This window comes from Desmodus rotundus, chromosome 1 (assembly GCF_022682495.2).
Source record: "Desmodus rotundus isolate HL8 chromosome 1, HLdesRot8A.1, whole genome shotgun sequence".
Taxonomy (NCBI): domain Eukaryota; kingdom Metazoa; phylum Chordata; class Mammalia; order Chiroptera; family Phyllostomidae; genus Desmodus; species Desmodus rotundus.
In genome coordinates this window covers 199259289-199275181 of record NC_071387.1, presented here as the reverse complement: position 1 = coordinate 199275181, position 15893 = coordinate 199259289, and the positions used below count along the sequence as shown (strand labels likewise).

The window sequence follows — 15893 nt, the reverse complement described above, 5'->3', positions numbered from 1 at the left end:
TTTGGTGTCTGCACCACACTGGAAGAAGAGTTGTCTTGGGCCACACGTTAAACACATTGCAACACATAATCACAAAAAAACCTCATAATGTTTTAAGTAAATTTATGATTTTGTGTTGGGCTGCATTCATAGCCATCCTGGGCCACACGCAGCCTGTGGGCCACAGGTTGGACACCCCTGGTAAGTTAGGGATATAGGAGGTTGGACACTTCTTTTAAGAACAGGATAGAACCTATACTGGGATGGGACTGAGAGCTAGGTTAAAGCCAGGGTGGCCCTAGGTCACTGTGCCATCCAGGGTGGGGACCAGAGGGTATCAGGCTGGCTTGAAGGATCATCTGTAGGGCTGACAGTCAGGAAGGAGATGAATGTTTCAGAGAGAATGTCCCTCTTGGTCTTGGAGTGATTAAGTGTTGGGTTCACTTTCATGAGACTCTGGAGTTAAAGGCCTGCTAACTTTGGAAATCCAGCCTGACAATTTGCCCTGCCCCCAGGGTGATTTGTGGGTCTGTAATAACCTATGTAACTTCCGCTCTTTCAGGATAAATGTCAGTAATGTCAACAAAGAGTCTGTAGACTGGTTACTCTTAAAACCAAGTATCTGTTCCTCCAATAGTCAGATGAGTTATTCCTTAAGCACATGGGGAGTTTTCAGATTAAACGTTTTACTGCTCTTTTCCTCTGCCCATCTCTTTCTTCCAGGAACCTAAGTCTTGCTAGAAGCACAGTCTGACTATATGTTGAGTCAAAAGCTGCTATTGGGACTTCTCAGAGGAATCAATACACGATTTCTTAAATTTTCATTACAGAGAGAGTTTACAAAGAGACAGAGCAACTTATAACAAAAGCCATGTACTTGCAAAATCATTTTCCAATTCCCCTTTGGGCCTATTTCTGTGAGCTGTCGTTGATTTCCTCTGGGTCAGCTCCCTGCCATGTAAGGTCGCCCACTCAAATGAAAAGGAAAGGGGGAATAGGAAGTGAGTTGGACTCACTTGAGAAAATGAGGTGAGGAAAAATGACACAAGAACAAAGAGGGAAGCCTATTTTTGTTTACAAAGGAAGTGGGAAAAATTAGTGTGGATGGGGTTGGTTTCAACAAGCTCAGATAGTTACAAGGATGCTTCGTGGAACTTGTTTAGCACAACGACCCCCCTGCCCCTCACCGCTCCACGATCACTGTGGACCAGCCCGGTCTCTCTGAGTGCTTTTGTCTCTTGCTCTTGCTTAGGCTGCGTGGTAGCCAGGTGCAGCTAAGTACCCTTCTCAAGGCTCCTGGGATCAAGTGCATTCAAGAAACGAAATAACTAAGTTTCTTGGACTTAACCTCTTAGGAGATTTGGAGATTTAGAGGCTAAGGGGACTGAAGAAACATTGTGCACAAGTAAAACCTCCTGGAGGAGTCATGGCATTTAGTAGAAAAGCAGTAAAGTGTCCTTAAGACTGTGTCACTGAATTTGGATTAAATGCCCCATATCATAGTAGGGGGTTCCAACCTTTTGACGTCTCTGGACCACATTGGAAGAAGAATTGTCTTGGGCTACACACTCAATATACAAGCACTAACAAAAACTGATGAGCAAAAAAAAAGGTTTTAAGTAAGTTTATGATTTTGTGTTGGGTCATATTCATAGCCATCCTGGGCTGCATGCAGCGCATGGGCCATGGGTTGGACACCCCTGCTATAGGAGAATTCTACCCAGGGCAGGGTACCCAGCTGCAAGCTATCAGCAGCTCAGCTATGTGTGCAGCTGCCTTGTTTGTAAAAGGACCCAACAAAAGCAATAGGGAGAAATCATGGATGTTGACTAGGTTAAAGGGGGGAACAGAGGGGAGAAAGACCTACTGGGTGGATAGAGCAGCTTAAAGAAAACAAGGTAGAAACTAGCATGCTGTATGGGAATGTAGGGTGGGGCAGTGGTAATACGAGCAGTTTGACAATTGCTAGAGCATAAATTGTGAGGCTGCAAAAGAAGGGGGAGCTTCCCAGCAGATAGACTTTGAAGGGTCTTGAACCCTGGGTCGTGATATGGGCAGACTTTGATTTTGACTAGGTTGACCTGGCAACAACAAGGAGGATGCAACTAAAGAGAAGGAAGAAAGAAGGAGAGCAATTAAGAGATGCTGTAAGCATAAATCCAAGCATCAAATGATGAGGGTTTGAACTAGGGTGGTTGGGAATGAAGATGGAGAAGAGATAAAATGCGCAGCCCATGATGACAGATTGGGACGCAGGATTTGGGGGGAGAGGAGGCTGACAGGAGGACACCCATGTTTCTAGATTGGGCAACTGGGTTGCTGGGGGTTCCTGTAACTAAGCCAGGGGATGCAGTTAGAACTGCAGGTGAACATGTGGGGAAATGATTTCGGGGATGCTGAGATGGGGGTGCCTTTGGTGGCTCCCAGAAGGAGGTGTCCACCTAGAGATTCGGGCACTGAATCTGAAGTCTAGGACAGATTTGGAATGAGATATGGATTTGAGAGTCAATAGCACAGAGGTGATTTCTCCTAATAGGACAGTGATTGGGGATGAACTAAGCCATGAGCCAACAGAGGGACAGAAGAAGAGCACATTGAGGGGCCTGAGAAGTGATCAGAGAGTCAGAGGGGGACAGAGAGTTGGGGATCCCTGCCTGTGTCGGTCTCCTCCCTGAGGGTGGGAGTGAGCGGTGGAGGAGAACTAAGTAATCATCATAATCTTCCATTGGCTAATTGCTAAAGCTTTCCAGTAACTCAAAGCAAAAGATCGAAAGAAGTCTTCAATGGTTTGGAAACCACTAGTCCTAGACTAGTAGCTGCAAACCCGGGATCTAAGCCCTGCTCTGCCAAAACCTGCTGTGTGACTTGGTTAAGGTACTGCCCCTCTCAGGCCTGGATTTTCTCATCATTTAAATGAGAGGATTGGAGGCAGAGTTTCTAAGGTCCTGCAGGGAAATGGGCTGTTCCTCATGCTGGGAAAACTAGAAGCAGAGTGTATGCTCATGCGCAACCTCTGGAAATGACTATTTTGTCCTGCTGATGACATGTCCTTGCTGACACTGAGTTTGGCTCAGGGACGAGGGAGAGTGGAAGCTTCCCTCTCAAAGCTCCCTCCTGCCTACTGACCCCGGGAAAGCTCCAACCTCTTTCCACCTCCGTAATTTTGTCTTTGCGATGATGTTATAAAGGGGAATTGTACAGTGTGCAGCCTCTTGCAATGAGATTTTTTCATTCAGCATAACTCCCTTGAGATCCTTATAAATTGTGTGTGTCAAGAGGATATTCATATACACTCTTGCTTGAACAGACACGTAGTTTGGTATATAAGGTCTTCCAAATGGCCAGTCCAGCTGATGTAGGAAAGGACGTTCTAGGGAGGCTGGTCAGCAGTTAGAACCACAGCTTCGTCTAGGAGCCCTTGTCCTTGTTGTCTTTCAGCATCTGACCTGAGTGACCTTCAGCTAGTTCTTCACTTCTCTGAGGTTTAGTTCCTCTTATTATGTCATGAACATAACAATGCTTTGTTTACAAATAATGATGTTGACAAGAAGATGCAATTAAATAAGAGAATATATGTGACAATCTGGCAAACATTTCCTTCCTTCCTCTTCTCTTTTTTTCCCTCCCTCCCCCATCTCTTTTATTTCCTTCTCTTTTCTTCTTTTCCTTCCTTTTCCCTTACATTCCTGCTGCATAGAGCACAGGCCAGTGCTCTATGATGGGTGTGGGTCATCGTTTCGGTGGGGTTGCTATGCTAACTACAGTTTGCCTGCCTGTGCTCACCTAGGTCCCCAGAAATCATCCTCCTCATCCTCCATGATCCATCATTTTGCTGGATGATGTCATCATGAGGATTTTTTAAATAATGAAGTGTGTTTTTTCTATTTGAATTCATTATACTAAGCAGTTTGGTGAGCTTTCACGAGTGATCAGCCACCTTTCTGTGTTTTCCTGAAAGGAAGGTGGTCTGTGGTGGTTAACTAGCATGGGTGGGGGGACCTAAAGTCCCTGATGCATGGTTTGATTTGGATGTGGGCCTTAGCAAATTACAGCATAGTGGAGAAGCAAGTCCATAGTTTGAGGTACAAAGTGTGTGACGTCCCTGGGCTGAGCCCAGAGCGATAGGCTGAGATTATAGTGGGCCAATGGAGGTAGTCACTCTCCAGGTAGAACCCACCCTGTACCAGGGATGGCCTGTATAGAGACCCCCCAAAATGGAAAGGAATTTCTCCTTTAGAAATTCAAATGAAACGAGTTCCCTTAGAGCTGACAGCCTGTTTTCTCTCTCCCTCGTCTGACAAGTGTTCACCCAGTTAATTTGAAACAAACCCTCTCCTTCCATCCTCATTAGCAACTGAGGGCCAGATGGATGGCTCAGGAGCCCTAAAATCTGCAGCCTGGGGCATCTTCTACAGCATCCTAATCGCTGTCAGACAACCAGTGATCCTACCTGGTTCTAATGATCCTAACCCTCTGTCCTTCACCTACAGATGTCAAACCGAGAAGATTGGTTGGACAGGGAACCATCCAGTGCAACCCCAGCCTTGTAGGATACCTCCTGAAAGGAAGAAGCTTTTGTTGCAAGTCCATTCATGGTGTATTAGAAATTTTTTGTTTTTAAAAAAAGGCTCTTTGGAATGTAGTGACTGTGGAAGCAGAGAGCCACTGGAAATAGAACTTCAAACAGCTGCTGGTCTTTGCTAATACACTTTAAGTTTTCCTCCCAGAGTTACGTGTCACAGGGGTCATTTTTGCCCTACTGTTCTCCCTTTCAGGTTCTTTTAGTGGGAGGCATGAGAGTCCTAGTGTTTAGAGCTGTCTGTTGGCCCACAGAAGTGCCTGGGCCTCTGCCGAATTCTGCCAGATGTTGGAGGCACCAGGCCAGAGCTCATCTCACTTGGCTGCTGCCGGGGACTAAAGTGATGGGCGCAGATCACAGTGATCTCACCCGTGCTGATGCATCTCTTCCTCTTCTTTCTCCAGCAAGGACTGAAAGTAGTTCACCACGCAGAGAAGACACTGTCTAGCTTCTGTAAGTGGCAGAAGAGCATCAATCCCAAGAGTGACCTCAACCCCGCCCACCACGATGTGGCCGTCCTTCTCACCAGGTACCCCCAAGCCCAGGGGGAAACCGGGCCTGCAAGCCAGGGAGGGCTGGCAAGTGGGAGGGTAGTCAGGTATGCATACTCATGGAATTCTCCTACTCTTTGCTGCTCTTTGGTCCGTGTTTAAGGTAGCTTCTGTGGTCTAAACAACTCCTGACGCCTATGCCAGTGAGGGGCAGTTAGTAAACTTGCTGAATGTGCCCAAAGTCTCCGTGTTAATGAACTGCGTCGGCTGGCCAAATGCTGGCCTCTTCCTAGCCCAACGATGATGTCCTCTTTGAAACCGGCCTCCTTACGCGGCCTTATAAACATCCGGCAGCTTGTCTGCAGATCCTCATTAAAGACTCCTGTTACTTTTAAACATGGGAATTCCAACCCTTTATTTTTAATTGCAGCAATGTTCCTCCAGTTTAGAAACATGCAACTATTTCTACAGAAATCAGTCCTCCTTGTAACTGATCTCTGACTGCTGTTGAGGCCAGAAGATGGGGAGCAGGCCCCCCCCCCTGAAGAGACAGGGTGGTTTGCTCATGCCTGTCTCCCTTTCACCCTCATGAAGGTTCTATGTTGTTGTGATTATTTATACTCCCTGCAGCTCTGATTAAAACCATCAGTCCTTCTAGGGCTCATAGCTGTGAAAAGCGAGTGAACTTTCCTGAAACTGAGGCTCTTGGAAATCTGCATTTGCTCATTGATCCAGTATTTGTTGAGGGCCTACTGTATACCAGATACTATTTTAATCTAGACAAATGAAGGTCTTTCATTAATGGGGGGGGGGGGGGAAGGGAGTTCTCATGAGGCACTCCTGTGAAGATTCAGAGACACCCAGAAATCCAGGGATGCGTAATGAAAGAAGCCCCTCTGCCTGCCCTTCATGCCCTGGCAGGCCCTCTGTGTGTGTGGGGGGGGGCACGTCCCTGCAGAGGACAGGCTGTTTCCGAACACGCTGGCCTGTCGTCTGTCCCTTTGACAGGATAAGCCCAGTGCACAGAACACTTACGAGGATGACAGTCAGCCCCCACCCTGTCCAAACACCTGCCTTACCCTGACCAGAAATTCCAACCATCAGAATCACTGTTTTGAGTGAAAGTATCAAAACTTTGGTGAATGCAAACATGTTCCAAAAGAAGTCTGTGGCACAAACATGCCACATAAGGTCCATTAGGACCTATGACACCTTGGGCGGCTCAACAGCTCCCTGGGGAGATGGGTTAGCGAGGGGGTGGAGTGTGAGCACGGGGGCTCTGGGGAGCCAGCACTGGGGGCCTGGGCAGAAAGCCAGGCAGGGACTTCAGTGCGGGCAGGACCCGTCTGTAGGGAAGAACCCTGGGTTCCAGGACCAGCACTGGCCACCTGGAAACTCCATCTTGCTTATGCCGCCTACCTGAAATCTCATTGCCATAACAGGTAAAGCTGGGACTTAAAACCATGTAGTTTGACTGTCTTAGCCATATTCTTCACTCTTACCCCCAAATAATATGAAGGACTTGCTCTCCTTCTTTTGTTATTATGATAATTTTTCTTTCTTAGAATAAGGGTCTTATTTCAAGCTGTGATGAACCTCACCAGCTCCTAGACAGTGGAGAGTATCTCAGCTTCTAAAGCAGGATTCCTCAACCGCGGCCCCCATGACATGTTGGGCTGGTGATCCTTTGTTGTGCGGGGGTGCCTGTGCCTAGCAGTACATTTAACAGCGTCTCTGGCCCCTACCCTTGAGATGCCAATAATCTTCCTCCAAGATGTCACAACCAAACTGTCTCCAGACATTACCCAGTGTCCCCTAGGATGGGGTGGGAAGCAAAATCACCCCCTCATGAGAACCTCTGGCCTGAAGACACAGGTAGAATGAGGAGGGGAGAGAGGTATAAGGCTGGGCTTGCCTCTGGAGGGCTGTTCTGAGATCCACTTTTGCAGAGTTACCTGTAGAGTTGCAATCAGTAGAAAGTGGCTTTGGCTTGAACACACCCTGTGTAATCGGGCTGGTGGCTACATGCCAAGGCATGTTCTTTTTTTTTTTAAGTATATTTTATGGATTATGCTATTCCAATGGTCCCATTCTTTTTTTCTCCCCTTTCTCCCCCTGCGCCTGGTACCCCAGCCTCCAGCATTCCTCCCTCTCAATTTATGTCCGTGGGTCGTATATGTGAGTTATTTGGCTTCTCCATTTCCTATACTATTTTTAACCTCCCTTTGTCTATTTTGTATCTACCAATTACGCTACTTATTTCCTGTTCCTGTTTCCCTATTCTTCCCCCTTCCCCTCCCTGCTGATAACCCTCCATTTCAGGGATTCTGTTCCTGTTGTAGTTGTTTGCTTAGTTTTTTGGGGGTTTTTTTTGGGGGGGGGTTCAGTTGTTGATAGTTGTGAGTTTGTTATCATTTCACTATTCATACATTTGATCTTCTTTTTCTTAGATAACTCCCCTTAACATTTCATATAATAAGAGTTTGGTCATGATGAACTAAAGGCATATTTTCTCTTACAATAACCCCCATGCCTGGGGGAGGTAGGGCTAATGCCCTTTCAGCAGCTTAAGCTCCTTACCTACAAAAACTGCATTCCTACCATCGTTTTCTTACCCCCTTTTAGCTTCTTTAGCGCTTTATTTAATGGACCTAACTTTCTGCACTATCAGAATGGGCAGGTTAGCAATCGTGGGGGAGCTTTGCCCACAGAGCACCCTCCCACCCCGCCCCCCGTCTGCTGCAGATGAGAATAGGTCTACCAAGACATGATCTGCTTGGGGAGGAAAGGTGGCCTATCTCTCAAAGGAGAAGGGCCAGGAGCCTGTTCCTCAATGGGCTTTTATTGGGTTCAATTTGCACAGGAATACAGGTAAATCTCATCAATCATTGTCAGGCAGTAAGGATCAAACAATAGATAACAAACAAAGAACTCCGAGGGCTTATTCTGAGTCAGGGTCAGTTAGCTAAAGGGCTATAAAACTTTGGGAAACAAACTCATTTCATGCTTGGACCCTTATCAGAAAATTGAGGACAGTCTTAGCAAAGCAGTTTTCACAGAGTTTTATGTATTCTTTCTTAGGCCTGATCGCCCTGGGGAATCCGCCCTTTCCAGTACAGGGCCACACCCACCTCAGGCATTGTTTCAGGCTTAAGTCAGGCAGGGGAAGTAAGGCAGCCAAGAGATGAGGAGACTTCTCGCAGACAGAATGAGGACTCAGGCTATGTCAAAGCCAAGGGGCGAGGGTCCATCACCCCCTTTTCCTATAGCCCCCCAAGTCCTTCCCTGTGGGCCTCTTTGTGACCATGCCTGTCTTAGGTCATCCCTCCCTTGAGGAATCTTACCCATCTTTGGCTAACCAGTCAGGCTCAGGGCCAAGCAGGGTGAAGTAAAGTGGGCAGAGGCGGCATCCCTGCCCGGGGGGATAAGCTTTGTCTCCTTAGTGGCTTATGGTCCCAAGGTCTGTCACTCAGCCTTAGTCATGGTGGTGCACAGCTTCTGAAACCACGCAGGGCGGTTCTCAACAAGCAATAAGCAACCTTCATCTTTTCCCAGCAGCTCCATGCTGACCTAGTAAAAATAGGAATAGTAAAAATAGAAATAGTAAAAAAATGCCTCTTGCAGTAGGAATAGAAAGGTGTTTGGTCAGTCCTACTCAGACCCAGAAATTATTTAGAGTGATTGGGCTGTCTGATCCCACGCAGCCCTCCAGCAGGGAACCACCCAGCAGCTGCCGCCGTTAGTGGGAGTGGGGCTCGTGCCTGTGGCGTGCGTACTGCCCGGCAGCTGCACCCTCCGTCCTGTTGTCCCAGCTGCAGCCTCCTGGACAGCTGAGAATTCACAGTGGTTTCCAAAGGCTGGATGTCTTCCACGGTCCGGCAGACACACAAGCAGACCATGGATTGCCAGAAATGGTGCCGCCCAGAGCCTGTGAGCTGAAGATCTGGAACCAACTAAGGCTCAGACTTGGTTGGCATCGGTGCTCGTCACTCTTGGCAAAGAGTTTTTACTGAACTGAAGAAAACCAAAGACCAATGAATGACTCAAAACGCGTGTCAGCGACTGAAGTGGCTCCCGCCAGGATATGGGAGTGCATTTTTATATTTGAAAGCTGTAACTAGTATTTTGAGAGATCCCGGAGTCTTTCCTTTTTTTTTCCAAGGTAGGGAAATAAGGAGGTCCTGGTGACGAGGGAAAAGATGTTTCTCTCTCTCTCTTCTCTCTCTCTCTCTTTGCGTGTGTTCATTTGCAGTTCATCCCTCCCATGTGCAGTCTTGTTAGGGTGGTAGAGCTGGAGAGGAAATTCATTTGATTTCTGGATGGGTTTATGGGACCAATTGCCTTTTTCATTAGTGAGAGTTTTCATACAAGTTTTGAGCACAGACTAAAGAAAAAAAGCAAAAGAAAAAATTGTTTCACATTGAAAAACCCCAGTTACCACTTGCTGTCCATTCCCTGTGTAAAAGTTCAAATTAACTTCAATTTTCAAGGAACTCCTTCTGTTTTTGAGCAAATACTATAATTTGGCTTCCTGAGATCAAGCACAAAAGCAACTCTAAATAAAGTGTCTGCCATAAATTCTCACATCCTTAGATGTTAGTGAGATTCAATAAGAAAGAGGTGAAATCAGAATAATCTTAATGAATTCACAGTTGCTCCCTATACTCATCTGGACTTTTGAAAAATTATTTTAACCCTGCTTTTCAGATTGTACTGAGTGTGAATTAATACCCGGATTTTCCCAGGCGGGCGTTGTGGGTGTTTCTGTGGCTGTCTGCGTGTTCCTATGCACCTCTGTCCTCTGCTTTCAGGAAAGACATCTGTGCGGGAGTCAACCGCCCCTGCGAGACCCTGGGTCTGTCTCACCTGTCGGGAATGTGCCAGCCTCACCGGAGCTGCAACATCAATGAAGACTCGGGCCTCCCGCTGGCTTTCACCATCGCCCATGAGCTCGGACACAGGTAAGGGGCCCAGGAAACTGAGACCACTCTGCTGTGTTCATGCGTCAGTATCAGATAACAGAAGGGATGGAGAGCACCTTCCCCCCGGGCATCCTCGGGTTGCACTGCGGCTTCAAGTGCCCCTCCGAAACCTCTGCTTTCTCATCTGTCATGTACGAATAATCACAGCTTTAAAGATCCCAATGTCTTCTCTGCCTTGACCTCTCGTGCCGTCTCCATCATAGAGTCCCGGAGGCCACGACAGTCTCTGAATCAAAATGAGGTGCGCAGAAGCAAGGGCAGAGGCTTTAACTCCTCCGATTAACTCAGGAGTAACAATCCCTGGTTAGTTCATGTTAAACAGTGATATATTAACATCATTACAAAAGTCACAAACTGCAACATTTTGTGCCCTTCCTTTATGCCAGATGCTTTGCAATGTGTCATTAAATCACCCCAGTGACCTTGTGAAGTAGATACTACTGTTGGTCTCATTTTACTGACGTGTAAAGGAGAACATTAAATAAATAAGAAAACTGCTATGAATCTGGAAAGACCATCAAACAAACACCGGTTAACAGAAGTCCAAATTGTCCCCAGAACGTGTCACTTTGATGAATTCATTGAAAGCAGGTTTCAGAATGTTTGAGTGAAGAAATAATGAGGATTCTGAATTCCCCAGGTATCAGAGGTCCCCATGGAGGAAAGATCTTAGCTTATTTGTAGCTTAATTTGTTGGTCTATTTACACACTATAAACAAGAACGCACCAGCCTAATTAGAAACTCGGAGCGGGGAGCCATGAAAATGACTCAGCTCTACTCCCTGCCCATCACGTGGCTGCCAGCCTGGAGCTCCTGCTTAGAGAAGATCTAGAAAAGAGATGGGATTGGGAAGAACCCCGGAGACTGGATTATTCCAGGCCTGGCCTCTCTCGGCTGGGCTCTCTCACCTTTTTTACCATGTCATACTGGCACTTTGCAAAATGCCTTTACCTACAGTACAAAGCCAGAGTATTGGCTTGGGAGTTAGAAAAAGTGAGTGCTTATTCTGGCTTTTTCATCAGCCCATATTATGGCCTTAGATAATTCCCTCCACCTCTTCGCATTTGTTTTCTTACCTGTGAAATGAGTAGGTTGAACTAGGTGGTTTCTTAGGTACTGTGATTTCTTTGATCCTTACCAAAGAGCCAGATAAATATGATATATTCTAGTGTTCTTGTTGTTACATGCTGTTGAGTCAGCTTCAACTCCTGGTGACCCTGTGAATGAGTGACACGCACAATGTCCTGTCCCCACCAGCCCTGCCCAGCTCCCATAGACTCATGCCTATGGCTGCATTTATGGAGTCAGTCCATCTCTTATTTGTTTTTCTCTTTTCCTGCTGCCATTTCCCCCCCAGCATTATTGTCTTTTCCAAATATCCCCGCCTTCTCGTGACATTCCCAAAGTTAGCACAGCTTCGGTTTGGTTGTTTTTGCCTCCAGCAATGCTTCAGGCTTCATTTGCTCTGGGACGCACTTGTTCGCCTTTCTGGTGGACCAGGGGATGCGTAGAGTTCTCCTCCAACACCATGTTTCCAGTGCATCTTTTTCCCATCAGCCTTCTTCACTGCTTAGCTTTCACATATGTACATAGTAGTTGGGAATTCAAGGGTGTGGCTGATCTTAACCTTGGTCTCTACTGACAAATCTTTGTTCTCGTGACCTTTTTTAATTCTTACATAGCTGCCCTTCCAAGTTTACTTAGTTGTCAAGAGTTCAGAGACTTGTAATTAAATAATGATTGGGGACAGAATGGTAGGTCTTGCAAAGGCCAGGTCCTAGTTATTGGCACGTTGATAATAAAACTTGACAAAATGAAAATTATTCTCGTGCAAATATATAGGTGTCCTCAATCCTGATATGTGGAGAGATGTGTCCCCGGCAGCCTCCCATCAAGTCGGCTTATCGTGCCAAGCAATGCCAGTATAACTAGATCAAACTGAGACATGATTGCTCAAGACCTTTCCAGCAATGGTGTACTCAAGCTGAGGAAGAGCTGAAAACACATGGCTTAATAAAAGATACTCTCAATTCCTCCCTACTCTGTTCAAAGAATAGATCCTTCATGTCCTTAAATTCAATCTGACCTTGTGAAGAGACTTGGAAATATGCTAGGCAGGTCATGCAAAATCATCTTTTGCTTTTATTTTGAGAGGAAACTGTTAAAATATCCATTTGCAAGGGCTGTGGATTATGTCAGTCATCCATGACCAGGTCTCATATCTCCCTGCTGGGCTCCTGAGTGAGTTTCCAGAAACGAAGCGGCATTCCGGGAGGAAATTTGGAGGGCTGTGTGGACCTGGCATCCTTTCCTTTCAAGTAATGAAAATATGATATAGGCGGACACTTAAAAAGCACTGTCCACCCCATACTCCATCCCCCACTTCCAGTTGGGGGTATATTTTATTTACAGAGCTTGCTCATTGCATACACAAAATGGATCTTGTCTGAATGAGTTAGAAAAGCTGATATTCTCACTTCCATGGTTCTTCTTCTCTGTTGGTTCCACTCCACCCTAAAAAGAATAATAAAAGACAAGGAGTAGACCCATTTCACCAGCTGATTCCCTGAAACCCAGACAATTAACTTGCTATTTCCTGTCTGCAGGTGGGCAAACCCACCTTAAAGGACTTTACACATAAAGACAGTGAAGCAGGCGAATCCTACCCACTCAGGAAGTCCTCTCAGGCTCCAGCGAGCTCCTTTCTCCACGCTGTTTGTCAGGTGGCACCGCAGCTCCCGGGAGGTAGCTTCCAGGAAACAAGATTTCCATCCCTGTGGCCCCAGGTGCTGTCTGTCCTTGTCCCTCCTTTCTCATGGAGCCACTGTTCCCGTGTGACATGAGTGCCCCACCCATTTGGAGAAAGTAGACATCTCCAGAGGGATATTTGCTTAGCAGCACTGCTATTCTCTGGTCCTACGGGAGTGTAAAGGGGGTGAAGCTGGAGGGAAAATGCTTTAATGAGCGGAATACTTCAGAGGGACCACAGTGAGCTTTTGGGGAGCTGATGCACTTTGAGTGTGGGTTTGAATCCACCCAGTTGGTAGCACCCATCCATATGGCTTGTTGTGCTGGGATGTTCAATGCTAGAGAAACCACTGTTCGGGTGCATTTTAGGGCCATGTTTGCAGGGTAGGGGTTTGGCTGATTACAAAGCAGGTGAACTCATGGAATACCTCAGGAGCTGGGAAGGTCTGGATTTGCAGCACCCCGGGGCAGGCCTGCTCAGGCAAAAGCTTTCACTGAATCCCACTCTCTGTGGGTGGTAAGAGCTTCATGGGTTACCTCTCTGACTCCTCTGTGGTTTCGCATTCCTGTGCTGATGGAACGCCATCGCGGTCTGTATGTAAGTCATCGCAGCATAATGCGTTTTTAAAAATGTGAGAAAAGTCAGATCCCTGAAAGACATTCTCTGCAAGAGTTGCTACTGTTAAATGTCAGAGGGTTGAATTTCACTGGCAGAATAAAAGGTCATAATGTTCTCCATTCAGATTTGGAAATTAGAGCCCCATCTCTGGGTTGTAAGCAGCCAGTAAGCAGAGCCCTGTGAAGGGGGTCTTGTGGGATCCCAGAAGGCATATTGGGGTGCTCCTCTGAGGACTAAGCCTACGAACAGACACTTCTGGGGGTGTCTCTTTCCCAGGCACCCGGTTGCTGTGGTGGACAGGTAAGCTCTCAGGGCCCCCCGAGGCCGCTGCACCCACCCGGTCAGCCCTGGCAGTGGGAGGCCAGGGAGCGGACCGAGCGAGACATTGGAGAGAGCACTGCAATAGCAGCACAGAGACCCGCAGAGGGGCTCCTTTTGCCCCGAACCAGCTGCGTGACTTTTGAGAAGTCTCAAACGCGAAGCCTCTTCATCTAGAAAAGGAAAATAAGCTAGACAATGATACAAACAGCACTGAAAATTTTCTTCCATTTATGAAGCCCTTTTTCCAGGTCAGGCACCTGGTTAAGTGGTTCTCAATCATTATTCCACTCAAATCTCACACTACACTGTGACGAGCACCCCGTTTCCTAGGAGAGGAAAATGAGCAAGTTTCGGTAACACGGGTCATCAAGCAGAAGAGCCGGGATTCCAGTCCAGACCGTTTGTCTTCGGAAAGCCTGCTCTTACCCATTGCACTAGGAGGCCTCTCGAATGTCTGTGAATGTGGAGGACTCTTGTGGCAGTACCAGAAAGAAACCCAGCCCCTCAAAGCTCGTGGCCTTTGACAAAGTCTCCCGTAGGCTTTCCCTTTCAAGCTCTCGTTTAAATTATGCTGAAAAGGGAGAAGGGAGGTTTTGCTCCTTGGTGCTGGGGTTACTGCAGCAGAAGAAAGAAAACAGCTTGAGGCAGCATTTGCCCTCCTGACTCTAGACTCAGAGAAATCCAACCGGGAGCTCTATGCTCTCTACCAAACAGAAGTTTCTGATTTAGCCACATGGCTCCCACAGGTGCCTATTTGAAGCAAAGCTTACCTGAGGTGTTCCCTGTGCTTTTTAGTTGAAAATTAGCTATCCCTCTCCAACTTCACAGTCCCCCTTAGTAAGCAGATGCCTCTGTAGCCCTCCATGGGTATTTTCTCCCTGGAGAAACTGTCTCCTTGATATTATGTACCCTGTACCTCCTGCAGCTTCGGCATCCAGCACGACGGGAGGGAAAACGACTGCGAGCCGGTGGGCAGGCACCCGTTCATCATGTCGCGCCAGCTCCAGTACAATCCCAGCCCGCTGACGTGGTCCAAGTGCAGCAAGGAGTATATCACCCGCTTCCTGGAGTAAGTGACAGTGTGTCTCAGAGCAGCCCCATCGGGGCTCCTGAAACCAGAAGTCAGTCTGAGCTTGAATAAGGCCTGGAAAACTCGCAGTTCCTCTCAAGTCACACTATCAGGGTGCCGTCTGTCCCTGAGGTCTAGCTGGGTTCTGCCCTCCAGCCACAGCCAGGGAAATATCCTGTCCCCTGCTTGCTCTGGTCTCAAGGTGGCTCCCTATGAGCTGAGTGTGCATTAAGTCCTTGGGGACTGGCAGGGACAACCAGGAAATGTCACAAGGGGTCACCCAAACCCTACTGGGGGGTAAGATGATGATTTTCTAATTTCACCACTGCTTGTATTTCCTAGATCACATCTGAACTAACAGAGTGGGATGTGGTTTTGGTTTTCTTTTAGAAACCACTATGGACCAGGAGCATTCTCTGCCTCATAGAACTAAAGTTGTCTTGAAGGACAAAGAGTAAACAAGAGGGGTAGGAGCTTCTGTTGAATGAAAGACTAAAGATGAAGGAAATCATAAGCATATGCTCTTATTTCTATTAACTTCTTTTCAGCCGAGGCTGGGGGTTCTGTCTTGATGACATGCCCCAGAAGAAAGGCTTGAAGTCCAAGGTCATTGCTCCTGGGGTGATCTATGATGTACACCACCAATGCCAGCTGCAGTATGGCCCCAACGCTACCTTCTGCCAGGAAGTAGAAGTAAGTGTTGGGTATTGTGGTGCCTCTCGTGGACATGTGTAGGGTTTCCGATCTCCAGTATGCTGGAAGAAGGGCCAGGGCAATATCTGCAAATCCGAAGGTCCAGACACAGAAATGGAAACTTTCTGTTTATGGGAAGGTATCTGTAAGGCAGAAGGATTGATGTTGCAGTCATTTATATTCCTTGACTCTACCTTCTTGGTATTCTGTGGAGCCAGCCATCCTTCGCTACTGGGTGGCGGTAAAGAAAACTCTCTAGTGGGTTTTAAGAATCAGTTATTCACACGTGCGGACTCCATAGCAAACAACTTAATCCCCAGCATTGCTTTCGTTCCTGAATCTCCCGCCTGGTTCAAGAGCGCCACCAGCTCCCATGGCAGGGATAAGACTCACCCCCAATTTCTTTGTCTT

The 15893-nt window shown here is 47.2% G+C and overlaps 1 protein-coding gene across 1 annotated transcript in view; it reads left to right on the top strand.

Moving 5' to 3' along the window:
- ADAMTS12 (ADAM metallopeptidase with thrombospondin type 1 motif 12) overlaps nt 1–15893 on the top strand; it is a 208465-nt gene that overhangs the window by 107213 nt on the left and 85359 nt on the right. The window contains exons 6-9 of the mRNA XM_024578563.3: nt 4963–5087; nt 9861–10010; nt 14646–14789; nt 15338–15482. Coding sequence (XP_024434331.3) covers nt 4963–5087; nt 9861–10010; nt 14646–14789; nt 15338–15482 — 564 coding nt within the window. The remainder of the gene's footprint in view (nt 1–4962; nt 5088–9860; nt 10011–14645; nt 14790–15337; nt 15483–15893) is intronic.